This window comes from Hemitrygon akajei, chromosome 9 (assembly GCF_048418815.1).
Source record: "Hemitrygon akajei chromosome 9, sHemAka1.3, whole genome shotgun sequence".
Classification (NCBI taxonomy): Eukaryota; Metazoa; Chordata; class Chondrichthyes; order Myliobatiformes; family Dasyatidae; genus Hemitrygon; species Hemitrygon akajei.
In genome coordinates, this window is record NC_133132.1 from 29,330,082 (window position 1) to 29,350,346 (window position 20,265).

The window sequence follows — 20,265 nt, forward strand, 5'->3', positions numbered from 1 at the left end:
GAATATAGAAACTTAAGTGTTTGGAACAGGGGGTTTCTGGAATGTTTGTGTCGTTGAGTCAGGGTGGAAATGTCTTCATGCAGGTCAATAATTTAAAAACTCCAGAATCTTCTGTGCATTTTATAGTTCAAGTATGTCACAGATGTGTTCTGGTGCAGCCAGTTGCTTGGTCTAATAAAGAACATAATGGAAGATTTCTGATGCTCCAGAAGATACAGTGCCTTGTAAAAAGTATTCATCTCCCAACGCTTTCGTCACATAAATGAGTATTGCAACCAGGGACTTTGATCAATTTAACTGAGAACTTTTATTTGTGTATCACATTTTTTTTCCCACAAATGCAGCCCAAAAACGGGGAAAATAGTAAAGTACGAAAAACCAGAAATTCAAAAACTGAAATGTCAGCAGTTCAGAAGTATTCTTTGCTCAGTATTTATTTGAAACACCTCTCCCAGCTATTACAGCAACTAATCTCCTTTTGCATATATCTCTATTAGCTTTGCCCATTCCTCCTTTCAAGTTTGCTCAGGATGCGTCAGATGGGGAGCGGCAGTGGACAGTAATCTTGAGGTCTTGCCAGAGATGTTCGATCAAGTTAAGACCATAAAATCAGAAGGCATAGAAGCAGAATTAGGGTAATCAGCCCATTGAGTCTGACCATAAGACAAAGGAGCAGAGGTCGGCCATTCAGCCCATTGAGTCTGCTCTGCCATTTCATCATGAGCTGATCCAATCTCCCCTTTAGTCCCATTCCCATGCCTTCTCACCATAACCTTTGATGCCCTGACTACCCAGATACCTATCAATCTCTGCCTTAAATACACCCACTGACCTGGCCTCCACTGCCGCCCGTGGCAACAAATTCCACAGATTCACCACACTCTGGTGAAAATTTTTTTTTTGCATCTCCGTTCTGAATGGACGCCCTGCAATCCTCAAGTCATGTCCTCTCGTAGTAGACTCCCCCACCGTGGGAAACAACTTTGCCACATCCACATCAAAAGGCTGGTGGAACACAGCAGGCCAGGAGTATCTATAAGGAGAAGCACTGTTGAAGGCCTGATGAAGGGTCTCGGCCTGAAATGTCGACGGTGCTTTTCCTTATAGATGCTGCCTGGCCTGCTGTGTTCCACCAGCGTTTTGTATGTGTTGTTTGAATTTCCAGCATCTGCAGATTTCCTTGTGTTTGCCACATCCACTCTGTCCATACCTTTCAACATTCAAAATGTTTCTATGAGGTCCCCCCTCATTCTTCTAAACTCCCAAGGAGTACAGTGCAAGAGCGGTCAAATGCCATTTGATCGTGGCTGATCTATTTTTCTCACAACCCCATTCTCCTGCCTTCTCCCATAACCTTACATCTCTGACTTACCAAGAATCTATCAACCTTTGCCTTAAACACATCCAATAACTTGGCCTTCACACCTACCTGTGGCATTGAATTCCACAGATTCACCAACTGTCTGGCTAAAGAAGTTCCTCCTCATCTCTGTTCTGAATGGATATCCCTCTATTCTGAGGTTGTGCTCTCTTGTCCTAGACTCCCCCACTACAGGAAACATTCTCTTCATAGTCACTTTACACCTTTAAACTTTCGATAGGTTTCAATATGATCTCTTAAATTATAGTGAATACAGGCCCAGAGCCATCAAATGTGCCTCATATGGTAAGCCTTTCGTTCCTGCAATAATTTTCATGAACCTTCTTTGAGCCCTCTCCAATGTTAGCATATCCTTTCTCAGATAAGGGATCCAGAATTGCTCAAAATATTCCAAGTGAGGCCTCACCAGTGCCTCATAAAGCTTCAGCATTTCATCCTTGTTTTCACATTGCACCCTGTAAGGTCAGGGCTCTGGGCCACTCAAGGACATCAATTTCCTTCATTTGAAGCCACCCCATGGTTACTCTGGCAGTGTGCTTTGGGTCGTTGTCCTATTGAAAGATGAATGTCCTCCCCAGTTTAGGGGAGACTAGCAGGCTTTTAGCAAGGATCTCTCTGTATTTAGCAGTATTCATCTTCCCATCAAATCTGACCAGACTTCCAGTCCGTGTTGCTGAATGACATCCCCATAGCATCACGCCTTTACAGTAGTGATGATGTAACCAGGCTGATCCACGGTATTAGTTTTACAGCACACTTAGTGTTGAGGCCAGAAAGTTCCACTTCAGTCTCGTCCAAGCACAAGACCTTCTTCCACGTCTTTACAGTATCTTCTAAGTGATGCTCTGCAAGGTTTTCACAGGCAAAGATAGGCCTTTTTTTTTTAGCCGGGGCTACTTCTTTGCTGTTCTTCCATAAGTACCCTTTTTGTGCAAGGCCTGTCAAGCCATGAACTTAGTCTCCGGTTGCAGCCACCAACAACTGCAGCTCACTCGGAGTGACTTAACATCACAGTAACCTCTTAAAAGTGCCGTTTCCGGTGATTAAATTTAGAAAGCCGGCCTGACCTAGGCAGTGTGGCTGTAGTTTGATATTTTTTCCACTTTTCCATGATGGACTGCAGTGAGCTCCAAGGTATGTTTAGTGCTTTTGAGATGGTCTTGTATTTTATTGTCAGGAATTGTTTGTTTGAAGACATGCATCAGCTACCAACATTTGTCCAAAAGCATTTGTGCAATGGGTGTTTAGTGAATATTGTTAAGTCACAAAGTCAGTTTTAAACTCTGCTGGTATATCTGTAGTGTTTTGCACCCCAGTTGTGTTTGTTTTTGCTTCAGGAGTGCATATTTATAAAAAATTATATGATATAGGCCGGGTGTTATCCTTGATTCATATTGAAATTTTAAATTCCACATAAAGTAACCAGAGCAGCATTTTTACTCTTAATATTGCAAAGGTACATCTGTTTCTGTGGTGTGATAATATTTCAGGCTTTTATATGGAATAGACTAGATTTCTGCGATGCACTTTTTACTGGCCTTCCTAAGCAATCTATTGAAAAACTTCAACTCATTTGGAACACTGCTACTCAACTTTTAACTAAAACCACGATGAGGGAGCATATCACTCCTATCCTAATTACTCTGCATTGACTTCCTGTATCTTTTAGAATTGATTTTAAAGTTCTCTTATTTGTTGTTAAAGCTCTTAATTGTCTGGGACCGGAGTTCATCATAAAACTGCTTTTGCTTTATAATACTTCTCGAGCTCTCAGGTCTTCTTCTGCTGGTCTCTTAAATTTAACCAATCTCCCTCAAAAGATAATTGGCAGGTCAGTTTTTTTGAACTACGCTCTTAAACTGTGGAATTCAGTGCCTCAAACTATAAGGGATGTAGACTCAGATTAAACACCAGCTCAAAACCTGTTAATTTAACCTTATTTTTAACTAACATCTTTTTATCTTTCATTGTCATGCTTATGTTTATTTTTATTTTTATATTTGCGCTTCATCTAATCATGAAGCACTTTGAACTACATCATCTGTATGAAGTGCTCTATTAGTTACTATTGTCATTTTGAGTTAAGTTTATTTATTTTCCAAAATCAGCAGGCGATGACAATGTGGTTCAAGTCATCACTCTAGTTAATTTTGGCTGCAGAGTGCACAAGACCCTAAGATATAGGAGCAAAATTAGGCCATTTGGTCATCGAGGCTGCTCTGCCATTCCATCATGGCTGATTTATTATTCCTCTCAACCCCAATCTCATGCTTTCTCCCTGTAACCTTGGACACCTTGGCTAATCAAGAAGCTATCAACCTTTATTTTAAATCTACCCAATGACTAGAAAACATCCTCTCCACGAACCCTCTATCTAGTCCTTTCAATATTCAGTAGGTTTCAATGAGAATCCCCTCATTCTAAATACCAGTGGATATAGGCCCAGTGCCATCAAACACTTTTCGTATGTTAACCCTTTCATTCCTAGAATCATTCTCATGACACTCTCCAATTCTAGTACATCTTTTCTTAGATAATGGGCCCAACACTGCTCACAATATTCCAAGTGTGGTCTGACCAGTGCTTTATAAAGCCTCAGCATTACATCCTTGCTTTTATGTTCTAGTCCTCTTGAAATGAATTCTTAGATTGAATTTTCCTTCCTTACCAGTGACTCAACCTGCAAGTTAACCTTTAGGGAATATTGCATGAGGACTCCCAAATCTATTTTCATGTCTAATTTTTGATTTTTCTCCCTGTTCAGAAAATATTCCAGGCCTACTTCCCTGTACTATATTCCATCTGTCACTTATTTGCCCATTTTTTCTATCTGTCTAAATCCTTCTGCAGGCTCTCTGCTTCCTCAGCACTACCTGCTTTTCCACCTATCTTAATTTTGCATCATCTGCAACAACATCTGATGAAGTGAATGGCTTTCAGCACCATTTCATCATTGTGTGTTCTGTGCTGGTAGTTTTAATGTTCCTGATTTGTTCTGTTAATTCCATGTATGTATTTTTTCTTTAGATTTTGAGCTGTGAAGTTAAACGCCAGCATGTCAACAGAAAAGGCAAAGGTTAGTAACTTAAATGAGTAGCTACATGATTGTATTCGCTGAACTGAAATCCAGAGTGGTTTAATAATGCCCACTTTACTTACACAATTAAACAGTTATATTCATTTAAAATGCCTTTTGATAAAATATTCCTGAAATATCTTGCTATATGATGGCCATAGATGTTGTAAGATGTTTGGAGAAGTGTGTGTGTGTTTTAACATTGGAGCTTTAAGTTCATGCTTGTGTGAAGACTGAAACATATGGAACAAATTGAAGCTCTAGGAATTGTAAATAATGCAAGAAAAGGTGTATATTTTCCCTGATGAGTCTACACTTTTGTTGGGGGGGGCAGGTTGTTTGGGTGGGTGCAGAGAGGAATTAGTCGTAAAGTAATTGTAAACCCATTCAGAACAGACGTGGAGAAATTTAAACTAAAATTGACTATTGACTTTCAATTCCAAATTCATCTTTCCAGTTAACTGGTACAATTAAATAACGTGAATAGCTTTGATCAACCATAAGTTCTGGTTATAAATATAAATTCCTTATTAGAGTAGGTCCTGATACAAGTTTTAAGTATTTCACTGAGTTATCTGGAATTGTTTAATTATTTGCAACTGTTTATTGAACAGTATAAGAAGAGAGCAATTTATTAAGTGCAATGATTGTTCAAACTTCAATCCAGTTTTCCTGTGTTTACATGATTGTCATTGCAGTTTTTGTTTTCTTTGATTTAAGGTTTACTATCTGTGCCCCACCTAAACAAAAATCTAGGAAATGTGAACAATACACAAGATTGAAGAATGATGGTGAACCCAGGCTTACTAAACTATTAAAATTAAAATAGGCTAATAGAGCAGTGGGATAAGTTGTAACAGTACCTGGAGGAGTGGTGGAGGTGGGAGTGCATGATTCATGATACATGTGTATTCTAGTTAGTACATATGAATTTGTTATAAACTGTTCACATGTCAGCATTTATTGTCAATGGCAGTTCTGGTGTCTGGACTCAGCTGCCATCTTCTCCATCAAATAGGTTCATTGTGTTACATACACATTTTTGTGCACAATAGCCTATGGATTTAATGTTCTTATATCTATTCTTTAATGTAAACTCAAACTCAAGCTAAAACTTTTGAATTGCTGCTTATCTAATTACTTTAAATACAGAATAGTCTTCATTGATTAGCTCATGTCACATTCAGTGATCTGCAGTGTGGGCAATTGTATCCTTAAATCTTTCTGAGCTTTGCCACTTTTCTCATAATGTTTTTATGGAAGATGCCTGATAGTTGCCTGACTAGCTCAGGATGAAGAAACAAACTTTTTAGTTTTAAGAAGGGATACACTTGGTATGCATCTATTGTTTAGTTTGCATTTCCATTAGGTCTCTCTGGAGCTCTCTTCAGATGTGTTTAGTTTTTTCATACAGTACGTAGCGGTAACTTGTGTTCTTTGTGCTGTGCATTTGAGCATTACAATGAGCTGTGCCTTTTCATTCTCCAAAGGGCTGATGGAAGTTCTGTTTCTAAATAACAATATGCCATTACTGTGTTCAGGGAAAAGGGCTGCATGCCATGCTGTACAATTCCATTTTATATCCTTTGGCAAATTTTGCTTTGCTCCTTTTCATCTTATCCATAGATTTCAATTTTGTAAAGTTTAATGTACGGTACTTTTTATTATGAATCATTCATAAATTCAGCATTACTGCACACTGTTGTCCATCTCATCAAAAAATTCAGTCAAGTTAATCAGATTTGTGATTAACCCACGTCAACGCACAATGTTTGAACACATAAATGTTTCATTTGATTTGGCTGATAATCTCCATATAAAAATTACCGGTAAGAGGATTTAAAGGGATAAAAGTAAAAATTAATGTTTCAATACAAGTATAAATTAAAACAATGAAATCATTAGTGGCTGTTTTGAATCCTTTACATAACTTGGATAAGATCTAATTACATTATATCAGCCCAGTTACATTTCAGGAATGGTTTCTAGGAGCTTAAGTATCAGATTGTTGAATACAATTTCTTCCTATTGATCAAGACTAGTGAAAAAAAGGTAGCATGCAATGGTGAACAAATAAACAAATGATCAAGTTCAGCACAGTTATCCTGATGACAGAAGAGTAGTTCATATACTTAAAACAATGCAATTAAATTAGACTCACTGATGGGACACTTAATATTGCTTTAGATGGAAGTATAATTGAGTAGATGTTGATAAGTATTGCTCTGCCATCTGAGGCTCTGAGGTTATGCTGAACTGTAGAGACAGCATCTCTCCGCGGCGTAATGCTAGGAACACATCCTGTGTGGGGGAGGAGGGGTGGGGAGGAGATCATAGGACTAGAGTCACGGAGTTGTACAGCATAGAAAAAGCTCCTTTGGTCTAACACTCTGTGTTTATTTGCATTAAATCCCTATCTCTCTATGCCTTGTTTATTCAAATACATATCCAGGTAAAAGAGCAATTCATTTGAAAACTCAATTTAGTATTACTTAATATTGTGATTGAGGAATTTGTACTAAGGTAGAACATAGTTAACCTGTGATTGGCTTGCTCTGAAATGCTAGTGGTTTTGGAATCCTGTCCCTATTTCTCTTTAAATTCTCACAGCTCTGTTTCCCACACTTTTAAGTTCATAAGGCTTTTTGAAAATATTAACATCTAAAAGCATGAATGTGTTGAGCTGTTAATTGTTGTAATGGACAATACTCTGGAAAATCTGCTGGCCTGGAATCGCCAAGGCCCTGAAGGTGCTGGGTTATCAGAATTTTATTGAATGTGTGTTGGTATAAGCTGAGCAGGGAACCAGCTTGACCAAACCAGATGGATTTCTTCAGTCATTTGTGGAACTCTATATGTATTTAGCTCATCCCTTACAAGTTGAACTTGTTAAAGTAGATAATGTGTCATGTAAATGATAGCATTGTTTACATGGTGCAGTTTCATGGTAAACTCTTGTAAGCTGAGAGCAGCACATGTTTAGTATGGCTTTTCAATGTGTTGAATTTGGGTCATGCCCTAAACTGATAAATATCTGTGTCAAGAAGGATTTACTCAGAAGTTGTGAGGATGGGTTTTTGGTGGAGTGGGAATGTATAGTAAATTTCTTGTAATGGGTGAACTACCTTTCTTTGTGTGTAGGACTTCTGTTTCACCACATAAATTTGGTTTATCTTTTATATCTGTGATTGGTAAATGGTTATACGGACTGGTTGAACTGCTGTTGTCTCTTTCATTGAGCTGAGTGGGTTGATATAGTGCCTCCCTATTAACAGTATATTTATTTGTTATTTTAATCTAGGTGTGAGATTTATGATTTGATAAATGACACTGTTTTGTTCCATGTTGCAGCACTAACTATTCAGACGGTTGTGCATCACTGTAGCTTATCATGCCAGTCGCCAATTTGTTAGCAATGGGTTTTGTTAGATATATATTTGTTACATATATATGTAGTTACTAAAATGCTGAGTGTGTGTATTCAGGATTCTGTACCACCTCTCTGATGGTAGTATGTCTTGGGTGATTGGGGGTGGGGTTCTTTATAATGGATGCCAACTTTTTGAGCCATTGCCTTTTGAAGATGTCCTCTGCTGGGGAGGCTTGTGCCCATGATAGAGCTGGCTGAGTTTGCAACCCTCTGCATCTTTTTCCAATCCTGTGCAGTGGCTCCTCCATACCACTATACAACACTTACACAACTACTTAGAATGCTCTCCACGGTACATCTGTATAAATTTGCTAGAGCCTTTGGTGATATATCAAATTCTGAAGTCTACAATCAATTTCTTGGTCTTATTGACATTGAGTACAAGGCTGTTGCAACACCACTCAGTCAACTGATCTATTTCATTCCTGTACACCACCTCATCACCATCTGAGATTCTGCCAGCAATGGAATCAGAATCAGGTTTAGTATCAACTACATATGTTGAGAAATTTGTTGTTTTATGGCAGCAGTACATTGCATACATAATAAGAAGTCACCTTTTGAAGGTGTCCTGGAGGCTGGGGAGGCTATGCCTGTGATGGAACTGGAAGAAGTTACAACTTTCTGCAGCCTTTTCCGACCCTGTGCATGGGCCCTCCATACCAGACAGTGATGCAGCCAGTTGGAATGCTCTCCATCGTACATCTGTAGAATTTTGCGAGAGTCTTTGGTGACAAATGAATTCTCCTCAAACGTCTAATGGATTATAACTGCTGTTGTACCTTTCTTGTAATTGCATCTATATGTTCAGCCCAGGATAGATCCTCAGAGGTGTTGACACCCAGGGACTTGAAAACGGGTCACCCTTTCCACTTGCGATCCCTTGATGAGGACTGGTGTGTGTTCCCTCAACTTACCCTTCATAAAGTCCGCAATCAATTCCTTGGTCTTACTGATGTTGAGTGCAAGGTTGTTGCTGTGACACCACTCAACCAGTTGATCTGGCTTGCTCCTCTATGCCTCCCGGTCACCAACTGAAATTCTGCCAACAATTGGTGTTTTGTCAGCAAATTTGTAGATGGTGTTTCAGTTCAGGGAGGGGTGGAATTGCTAATGCAACACAGCTGAGACTTAGTCACCTTATTTTTGCCAGAAAAGGTTGCGCAAGCTGTTCTGACAATTTTCTTATTTTTCCAAAGCCTCTGATGACTAACTATGGAAAAATTAAATAAAAATTCGTAGTCCTCTTATCTCAATAATTTTCTTAAAGTCGTCCAGCTTTGTTGGAGACTTAACCTCATTGCACAGACTCGATTACAGTTGTATTGAGATAAGCAGAGCGTTCTCATAGTCATGAGATTGAAGTTTTGGTAACTGTTATGTGCAAGGTCATGGAGGAATGGGCATGGAGGGGGTGGATGAGCTCACTTTTCATAAATCCCTGTGCATTCCATGAAAAGTCTCTTCCAGTATTTAAGGTCCAATGTATTTTTTGCAAAGCTGCATTCAGACTCAGTTGAAAAAGAGGTAAAGCTTTCAGCAGAATCATCACCAAACCTTCTGTTTGTTGCAGAAAAAATAAAACAGGAATCATTTTGTTGGCAGGACTTGTCACTTCTTTCTCTGTGACTATGCAGCTAGTGTTTAGCCTTCACTATAGTCCCCAATAATGAAATTCTTAAATGGCAATAGTTATCAAGTGTTGTGAGGGAAAATAACATATTAAACATATTTAATTTATATATGAAAGATAATTAATTGAAGCTGTTTGTGGAATTGGTTATTAATTTGTATTGCAACTTTTATGCATTACATTCTGGTATAGAAACACCAAGGCCCTTGAACAGAAAATCTTTGAAAATGTATTGGATTCGGCCCAGTACATCAAGGGTAAAGCCCTCCCCACCATTGAACACATCTACATAAAGCGTTGTCGCAGGAAATCAGTACCCACCCCCACCAACCAGGATGTGCTCTTTTCTCACTACTGCCATCAGGAATTAGGTACAGGAGCCTCAGAAGTCGCATCACCAGGTTCAGGAACAGTTACTACCCCTCAACCATCAGGCACTTGAACCAAAGGCAATAACTTCACTCAACTTCACTTGCCCCATCATTGAAATATTCCCACAACTCACTTTCAGGGATTCTTCATCTCAGGTTCTCAATATTTGTTATTTACTCCCCTCCCCCCCTGTTGTCCTTTGCACACTGGTTGAATGCCCGAATTTGTGTGGTCTTTCATTGATTACATTATAGTTAAAATTCTATTATGGATTTATTGAGTATGCCCGCAAAAATGAATCTCAGGATTGTATATGGTGACACGCACTTCGATAATAAATTTACTTTTGAACTTTGAGCTTTTGTTCTTGGTGGAATAATTTCCTTTATTAATTGACAGAGGTCTATATTAAAAATTGAGCTGAGGTAAGCAATACCTCTGCATTTTATAGGATAAGAATGTAAAAGATTGATGAAGATGCTGCACGACATTTTAAAGTATTGTGAATTTCTGGAGGTGGGGTGTGGAGCACCTGAACAACAGCCCACCCCTGAATTTTTAATGACCAGAGCTGCTTATTGTTCTTGTGTTAGAGTGCTTTTGCAGGATTATGGTGGGAACTTCAAGTTCACTTATTGTTATATTTTAGCTTGGGTTGTACAGTTATTCGCGTGTGTGTTTGTGGGTCACCCTGTCTGTAACTGGGGTGTGTAATAATCACCTCCCCTGTCTGTGACTGAGCAGGTTCTTCCCTGGGTCATATTGCCCGATTTATCACAGTAAAAACAGTTGTTAAATTATACAAGCTGTTCTTGTCCGCTGTCCAAATCTTTGCCCCTCTCCCTCCCCCTCTCTCATTATTATATAAGTAATTGGAATGTTTTGTGAAGTATTATTATAACAGATTATAACAGATAACAGGTAGTTGAGAGTGAATCCTATGCTGGAAAAGGGTGCTTTCCTCAGAAGAAATATGAGGTTTTGATAAGACTTGAGTGCGAGGATGAGTCTTGGACACTCTTCCTTTGACTTGCTGAGGAGTGGTAGGGAACTGCAGTAAACACTTTGGGCAGTTGGAGAATTTTATTCTCAAAATATGAAGATATGGGAATAGTCTGATGTGAGTTCCATATCACTTAGAGCACATATGCTAGTTAATTCATTGTAAATATTTTTATTTTGGCAGTATATTTCACATTGTAACAAACACTGTCAATAACATTCTTCTGGGCGATCTTCTAGTCCAGTTTGCCTCACTACAAGAAGGATGTGGAAACCATAGAAAGGGTGCAGAGGAGATTTACAAGGATGTTGCCAGGATTGGGGAGCATGACTTATGAGAATAGGTTGAGTGAACTCGGCCTTTTCTCCTTGGAGCGACGGAGGATGAGTGGTGACCTGATAGAGGTGTATAAGATGTCGAGAGGCATTGATCGTGTGGATAGTCAGAGGCTTTTTGCCAGGGCTGAAATGGCTAGCACAAGAGGGCACAATTTTAAGGTGCTTGGAAGCAGGTACAGAGGAGATGTTAGAGGTAAGTTTTTTATGCAGAGTGATGAGTGCATGGAATAGGCTGCTGGTGACTGTGGTGGCGATACGATAGGGTCTTATAAGAGACTCCTGGACAGGTACGTGGAACTCAGAATAATAGAGGGCTATGGGTAACCGTAGGTAATTTCTAAGGTAAGGACATGTTCGTCACAGCTTTGTGGGCTGAAGGGCCTGTATTGTGCTGTAGGTTTTCTGTGTTTCTATGTAAATGCTCACCACATTGCTGTCTGGACTGGGATCAGAAGAGCTAAAGACTCCGGGGTGGGGGTGGAGGTGAGAGAAGGACCTGGGAACTGAGCATTGTGCCTTCCCGGGGAACACTGACAGGCTGCGTGTACCCAGGTTCCCCAAGCTGGGGGACATGGCGGAGCACATCACCTGCCTCCCTCTTGGCCTGCACTGGAGAACCAAATACACCGGAGCCATGGGAAGATCAGCACCTGAGCAAGAGGAAGACTTGTGGGCCTTAACAATTAACGCTGTTAGATCCACCCTGAAGCTGTCAAATACAATGGTACCAGCTGCCTAGAGCCTTACCAGGAAGTCAAAGGCCATATGGCACGACCGGTGGGGCCCCACCAAGACGGTGGTACTCTTTGTCCTGGCACTGGACAGTGCCTGCGAGCTCTCCTTGACCTGACGCTGGCTGAGCTGTGTGACTACAGAGCCCTCAGAGCAGTGCTTCGAGCAGAGACCATTGGAGGAAGCAATGAGGGAAGAACTGTGCAGCACACAGCTGCTTATGGGAGAAAGACAGGTGTTTGCAGCAGATGTCCACCACTGTGCTCAGCATGGCTACCCACAGTTCCCTCCTGTGGCTCAGGAAGAGCTTCCTCTCCGCGCCTTTGTAAAGGTGCTGACGCCAGAGTGCCTTTGGCAGTATGTTTGCCTGGCATCACCATCATCGCTGGCTGAGAATGCTGGCAGAGCTGGAGAAGCAATTTAGGTTCCCAAGTATGCCAGCCTTGGCACACATGCCATGAGCCCAGTCTTGTGTCACCGAGGCCGTGGTGGAGCCTGTGAGAAAGGCCCGACTAGTGCCGCGCCAGCCCCACCGGGTGCCACAGAGCAATCTCTGATACTGGTGTGGTGAGGCAGGCTCTTTGGCCTGGAACTGCCCTGTACCAGCACCACGTCACAGCCCAGCGCAGCCATCGGAAAGGGATGGTGCTGCCCGAGACCTCCAGCAGAGTTCGTCCATTGTTGCCTCTCTGGATGAGCCGTTTGGGTGTAGAGCTGAGCTGCGTGCTGGAGGACTGGCAAGCCGGCATTCAGCTGTCTTGCATCATTGGGCTGGGCTTGCTGTCCCACTGGGGTTGGGGGGGAGTGGGTGGCAACACTACCTCGGCGCTGAAGTCACGGCTCTCCGGAGGTGGACGGGCAGGTGCAGCAGCAACCAGCACCAGTCTTGCAGTGGCCCATCACAGTGCAGCACACTCTACATTGGCCCATCGCAGTACAGCGAAACCAGGGGCAAGACACAGTGGCAGTGAGGTAGACTGTTCCACCATCGACCAGCAGTTGTGTGGCGAGCGGGTGAGCAGTCCTATGCTGGCCTGGGTGAGGGGGATGGCAGAGTGTGGGACAGCAGCTGGAGTGGCCAGGGGTCTCCACCCTGGATTCAGAGACTCTCAGTGGGGAATGCTAAAGATGCATGACTGGTTGATCTTCCAGTGGTGGCCGTTTTCTGACGGCAACAGACCTCTGCAGTTGGTGTGGGGGCCGGCCATTTCAGGGTTGCAAAGACTTTGGGCAGGCTGCGTGAACGCTTCTGCTAGCCTGGGTACGGACAAGACGTGGAGCTGGTTGCACACTGCTGCAATGTTTGCACATCCCAGGGGTGAGGCCACGTGTCTCGGCACCAATGTAACAGAACATGGTGGGGACCCCAGTATGGGTCCACTGGATCTCCCAGAAGAAGGGACTATTTCTTCAAGTTGGGAAGGCACTGGAGGGGCCGGGAGAGGTACTTGATCGCATCTTCGATGTGGTGTATCGGGTGCGGTTCCCTAAGCGGCAGAAGGCAGTTGTGCTGCACTGGGACTGGCTGACACTGGTCCTTGGCCATCACCGACACAGCGTGGCTAAAGAAAGGAAGTGACACACCAGATGCCCTGCCTCTTGCCTCACCAAACACTGCCTACCCTGGGGGCGAGAAGGAACTCCAGGAATTCTTCGGCACCCTAGGCGGCAGCATTGACTACCACCTGGACTTTTGGACTTTGTTATGGTTTCTGGGGTTCCTGAGGATGGCTGACCCCTCGGATGGGAGCAGTGTGATGCTCCAGGGTTGGTGGGGGGTGTGTGGTTGTCAGCCCGCCCATGAGTTTCTAATGACCAGCACTGTTTACTGTTCTTATGTTAAAATGCTTTAGTGAGAAAATGATGAGAAGTTCAAGTTCATTTTATTGTTACATCTTAGCTCCAGTTATTTGCATATGTGTTTGTGTGTCATTCTGACTCTAACTGGGGTGTGTAATGATCGCCTTTCCCTGTCTGTCTGTGACTGAGCAAGTTCTCTCCCTGGCTCATAGTGCCCAGTCTGTTTTTGTGTTGAATTGTATAAGCTGTTCTTGTCTGTTGTGGACCAAATGTATTTTTAAGACAAAACTGATGACCCACTTTAAAACACTAAGTTCACGTTCCAAGTTGTTGAACATGTTATGATAAATTTGCTGGATTTGTGATGAAAAGTTAGCTTGATATCTACTGTGAGAAGCGCTTTATAGTTATAATTTACTGTTGTAACAGTCTCTGATGCAGAAATGCAGGACCCCAATAACACCATATAATGACAGCTGAATAATTGCATTTTCTTTGTCCCTACCACAAGTTGATAATGAATATGTGATGTCAATTGATATTCTTCAGTTTGTGGAGCTTGATGGGATTGTGAAGCCATGTTTATGAGACTGAAAGTGTAATGGGGGAAAATGTATATTTAATTTCAAATGCCATCAGGCATTTGTTGTTGGTAATGAGTGCAGTGGAAACTGGCCTTTTCTCCGGCACGATCAAGTTTGTTACGGCATGGTGAATAGGAGGAAGGCAAAATACATGTTAAAAGCATTAAATAAGAAATTGAGGTTGGGAAGGGAGTGTGAATGTGTTTGTGGCTGACTGTACGTGATAATATGTGTGAGAAATAATGGGGGATGTGAGAAAGGAGAATTTTGTGTTCTGCCTATATTTTTTCCCATTTTCAATGATTCAATAGACTGGAATATTTTTTTCCTCAACAGTTTCCAGATGTTGCTGGATATGTGGGATTTGCAAACCTGCCCAACCAGGTCCACAGGAAGTCTGTGAAGAAAGGGTTTGAATTCACCCTAATGGTAGTTGGTAGGTTGTGCTGCTTATTCAGTCTCTCAAAGGAAACAAATGATTCTAAAGCTTGTTAATTAAATTTTGTCTGTGATATTCAAAAGTTTCACGATAGACCGAAAATTAAATTTATAAATGACCAAATATTAGGAGAGGAGACTTGTTTTTGCTTTGTCTTTCCGGTTGTTTGCATCTGAAATGCTGGCCATTCTTAATCATACTCACAGTAAGAAAACTGGCACTGTCCTCCCTGAATGGATATGCAGTCTACAGCAAATGAAATGATTGCATAACCTTTTCTTCAGATGCTATAATTGGTTGCAATTTTTTAAAGAATGTTTGTTATTTATAAATTACATGACTTAATTACTTTAAGTCATTGGTTATATAAACTAGTTAATGTTATTAGATTACTGAATGAATTGGAGAACTACTGTATGTTCTCAATGATGTCATTAAAACTCACTTCTGCATCTAATATCAACTTCTCCCTAAGACTGGATGAATGATCTTTATAGTAGCCGTTATTCTCCTTTGCTCCGAGTATCTATTGTTTACTTGGTCTAAGTACAAACTGAAAGCTACTTACTATATATACCTTAGAGTAATGGCCTAGTATATGAAAACTGTTTGTATACCTTTGAACAATGGCCCAGTCAAATTTTCAAAATGTCATGAGAATTATGTCATTTATTCCTGGCAGTGGTGTATATAAATAAAGCCTATCTATCAGGATGACATTTCCTGTCAGTTAAAGTAAAATAAAACAAAATTGAATTTTGGATATTGGTCCCTCCTAATCTGTTTTTTCTCTTAGTTTGCGTTCATTTTGTACTTGGTCCCCTTAACCATACATTTGATTTCATTTTGCTCCATTCCTCCTCCTTTAGGTGAGTCTGGTCTTGGGAAGTCTACATTAATCAACAGCCTGTTCCTGACTGACCTCTACCCTGAACGCTATGTACCTGGGGCTGCAGGTGAATGAATTACTGGAGGATTTCCAAAATTTAAAATATTAGTAACAGGGACATGATATCACATTAACAATAATGATTACACTGTTTACCACAAAAGAACAGTGCTTCATTGCTGACTTGCTGAATTAGGTAGTGTAAACGGTGGTAAAAGTTCAGATGGCTTAAATAGTGTTCTGGAGCATCAATGGAAGAAATAGCTGTGCAATTTTTTTGTTCCTGATAAACATCATATTCTAGATTTTGGAATGTGTTTATGTTTTAGTACAATTTTTAAACTTAGGTGCAGTCATAAGTGCTGCCCTCCTTGACTGAGTAATCAATGCACTCCCAATTTATGCTCAAACAAAAGGAATAGTTGTTGAGTGATGTTGGCAGCCTTTGAGCTCTAATGAAATTACATCCAGTAACAGTTAATTGCTGCAGGGAAAGAAAAAGTGGACAGTGAGTGAGAGATAAAAATTAAAGCCTGCAGCTGCAGTATATTTAAGCTGGTGTTTATAGTTTTTCTGAAATTGCCTTTCTTTGTTTGGGTTTCAAGGTCAAGTCTCATGAGCTGTCTGTCATGCTGAAATCCTCTTGTTGAGTGCAATGTAATAGCTATAGTACTGGTTATCAAAACTACATGTGTTTGGATTTAATGTTCTTTTTCCAAAATATCATTGTTTTTCCTCGGATAATTTGATAATATCCCACAGCAGAGGCGTAGCAAGGTGCTGTCAAGTTTAACCAAACATTTATGTTGGACTCCTTTATTTGTCTCTCTTTTAAATTCTACTACCCTCCTCCAAAAAGTAACACAGACCTTAAATAGATAGTGAATCATTAGAGTTAATCTAAGAATAATGTGTGAGCAATCACAGAAAAATGGTTTTTTTGTACACAGATTTGGCCTTCATTCTGATAAGTTGTGGCCCTAAGCTTGTCTCATGGCTTCGTTCATGGTTGCCCATTTGCAAGCCCTTAAACAGTTGCATAAAAATACTTTCATGTTGAGAATTTTCATGCTTTTGGGAGCTTTGTGTTGAGAGGGTTATGTCTTCACAGCAAATGGTAAATACAGCTGTAACAAGAGATAAAAGTGTTCTCTCCCATTTCTCTTGTGATGTTAACTGCAAGGTTGATGCTTTTCAGAAGTTAATAACCTTGGCCAACCAATTCTTTTGCTGCACTTTAACCCGAAGGCTTACCTGCAGTAGATGAGAAGCCATGCTTTTGGGCAGATTGTAAGCGAATGTAACTGACTCAGACAGTAGCCTTTAGGTGTTGATAATTCTAGTCATTAAGAAAAAATGTCAGTTTGAAAGCCTGCTGCTAGTGTCAAAAATGTTTTCTTCAAGAATAGGAATAGCCGGAGTAAAAAACAGAAATCTTTGAGAATTGATAAATGGGACCAAAAATATTGCTGGCTACAAATAGGAAAAGAGTTAGATTTTAAAAATGGAAATTTTGACGCTGGAATTATCTGATGGCTCCCAGAAACATGACTGAATTTGCATGAAATTTTCAAACCTTAAATTTCATTGTGTGACATGACAGAAATTTCATACAGAAACATCGGCAACCTTCAAAAATGTGTAATAATATTTGTTTCTTGACTGCACTTCGAATAGTTTGTAAACAAGTTGTTGTGTTAACTATTATCTTCACAGAGAAGATTGAAAGAACTGTACAAATTGAAGCCTCAACGGTGGAAATTGAGGAGCGAGGAGTCAAACTACGCCTAACAGTTGTAGACACCCCAGGATATGGTGATGCTATTAATAGTCAAGATTGGTAGGTTCCATATTTTTCATGTGAACAATTTATTTGCAGTTCCTCAAAGTAGGATGTTTCAGTCTATTGATTTTAATTAGCTCTGGAGTTAGTGCCAGCTGCTGTGTATAGGAATTTCATTTTGAATTCTTAACTAACACCTACATTGTGGCTTAATTAAATATTGCTGTGAATTAATTAGATAAGGATGCTGTTATTTCTGTTCAAATGTGTTTTTTTTGTTTGTTTTGAAACAAAGGGCACCATGAGAGTTAGATGTGGAACCCCTTAAGATTTGATATTTACTTGGTTAATAATAACATTTCCTGGAGGTTGACCTAAAATCAATGTTAAGTTGATGTAAAATGAACAAGAAAGTGGGGAAATAATGTTACAATTTCCTTTGTTATAGTTTATTTTAGTAATTTCCAAAACTAGGATAATGCCAGTCACTGCAGAGGTAAAATTTAACTAAGGAAATTGGCGTCAGCCCAGAGAAACTGTATTTTTCTCTTTTGTGCAGCTTCCTTTAGGAAAATGAACTAAGTGCAACACTAGCTATTGTTGCAATTCAATTGCTTGTAATCAGTGCATTTGTTCTTAAGGAGTTGTCTGTCAATGTTTAGCCTGTTTTCCTTTCAGTAGGTTTAGTCTGGATTTTCAGTTTTCTGTGTGCTAATTGGCAGCTTTATGGAAATTTTATGGGCGGCTAAGGAAAACTTATGGTAATTACAGAAATGTTTTGGGCATTTTTAAGATCTCCCTAACATTATTCCCTTGTGCCTTTTTAAAAATCTTTCAAGAATAAAATAATGTTTTGCTGAGCTTTGTTTGTATTATTTTTGTGTGCTCAATTGTTGGAAGGCTGCATCTGGAAATCCATTTGCAATTTTGAAAGTTAAGAGGTCATGACACTTGAGAACTGGGATTGTGGCATGTTTCCAAAGTTCAAAGTACAGGTGTCACCCGCTTTCTGAACGTTCATTTTACGACATTTTGCTTTTATGAAAGACCTACATTAGTACCTGTTTTTGCTAACCGAAAGAGGATTTTCACTTTTACGAGAAAAGATGCCCGCTTTAAACTTATGTTTACCCCGAGAAAGACTACCATGACCATGAAGCCTTGAGCGGGCAGGTGTGTGCGCATGCCATGTACATGCTGATTTTTTTCCCCCTACAAATTGATTTTGGCTCAATCTTCTTGATTCTGTTAAGTGAAACTACACTGTGTGCATATATCTGCTGGTGCTTCTGGACGCATCATCAGTGATGCTCCTGGAATCATCGGGGGTTTCGGGTCTTTCAGCATCATACACCCTCCTCCAGGTGACCCAGCTGGTGCTGATCAGACCCCAGCTTGTGTCCAGATGGCTAGCTACACATGACTCCATGGCTCCCCTCTCTTGAGCCACAGCCACCTTGAGGCCCTCTCTGCTGCATCGGACGTACATTATTTTTACTTTATGTAGGCTGTGTATTTATCATATCATTCCTGCTTTTACTATATGTTAGTGTTATTTTAGGTTTTATGTGCTATTTGGTATGATTTGGTAGGTTATTTTTTGGGTCTGGGAACACTCAAAAATTTTTCTTATATAAAATAGTAATTGCTTCTTCACTTTACACCATTTTGGCTTATGAACGGTTTCATAGGAACGCTCTACCTTCGGATAGCCAGGGAAACGTATACTTATTATCAAAGTACACACGTCACCATATATGATGCTGAGATTCATTTTCTAATGGGCATTCACAATAAATACAAAGAAACATCATAGAATCAATGAAAAATCACACCAGCAAGAAGGTCAAACAACCAATGTGCAACTGACAATTTGTGCAAATACATAAAAACTATTAAGTATCGATATGAAGTGAGTCCTTGATAGTATTGGGAACAATTCAGAGATGGCACGAGTGAAGTTGATTGAAATAATCCCCTCTGGTTCCAGAGCCTGATGGCTAATGGGTAATAATTCTAAAGTTTATTTATTATCAAAGTATGTATGCAGTAAACAACTCTTCTTTCCCAAATAGTCACAAACCCAAAAAAAAAGAGCAGCAATTTGATCATCAACCGCTAACCAACCCCCCCCGCATAAAATGCAACAAGAACATTGGCCCCAAATACCCCTCATCCGGCGCCAACAGTTGAACAAAAATGCAACAAGAACACCCCCCCCCTTCCCAAATACCCTTCCCCCCCAGCCCGGAAGAAGAGCAACAAGAACCGGCTCCAACAGTTCCAGAAACGCATTCAAGATGAAAAACAGACGTAAAAGACATAAAGACACGGAAAAAATAGTTTTGTGGTCTATCCAGATGATGTTGACTGAGGGAGCATTGTACGCAGGTGCCATCTTGACCAGAAATAACTGTTCCTGAATCTGGTGGTGTGAGTCCTGAGGCTCATGTACCACCCTCCTGTTGGCAACAGTGAGAAGAGTGCATGGCCTGGATGGTGGGTGGCCTCTTTCCTGCTACAATGCTCTATGTAGATGTGCTCAATTGAGGGGAGGATTGTACCGTCGATGGATAGGGCTGTATCCACTACTTTTTGTAAGCATTTCTGTTCAAGCGCATTGATGTATCCATACCAGGCTGTGATGCAACTAGTTAGTATACTCTCCATCACACATCTATAGAGGTTTGTTAAAGTATTGGATGGCATGCTGAACCTGCACAAACTTCTGAGGAAATAGAGCCGTTGTATTTTCTTTGTAATGGCACTTGTGTATTGGACCCAGGACAAATCCTCTGAAATGAT

At 40.6% G+C, this 20,265-nt stretch overlaps 1 protein-coding gene across 2 annotated transcripts in view; it reads left to right on the forward strand.

The window, feature by feature from the left end:
* The window catches only part of LOC140732977 (septin-2), a 163,219-nt gene that overhangs the window by 11,583 nt on the left and 131,371 nt on the right, over positions 1-20,265 (forward strand). For both annotated transcript variants that reach the window (XM_073055709.1, XM_073055710.1), the window contains exons 3-6: positions 4,409-4,457; positions 14,686-14,785; positions 15,658-15,744; positions 17,394-17,517. In XM_073055709.1, the coding sequence (XP_072911810.1) occupies positions 4,437-4,457; positions 14,686-14,785; positions 15,658-15,744; positions 17,394-17,517 (332 nt within the window). In that variant the 5' untranslated portion in view covers positions 4,409-4,436. The remainder of the gene's footprint in view (positions 1-4,408; positions 4,458-14,685; positions 14,786-15,657; positions 15,745-17,393; positions 17,518-20,265) is intronic.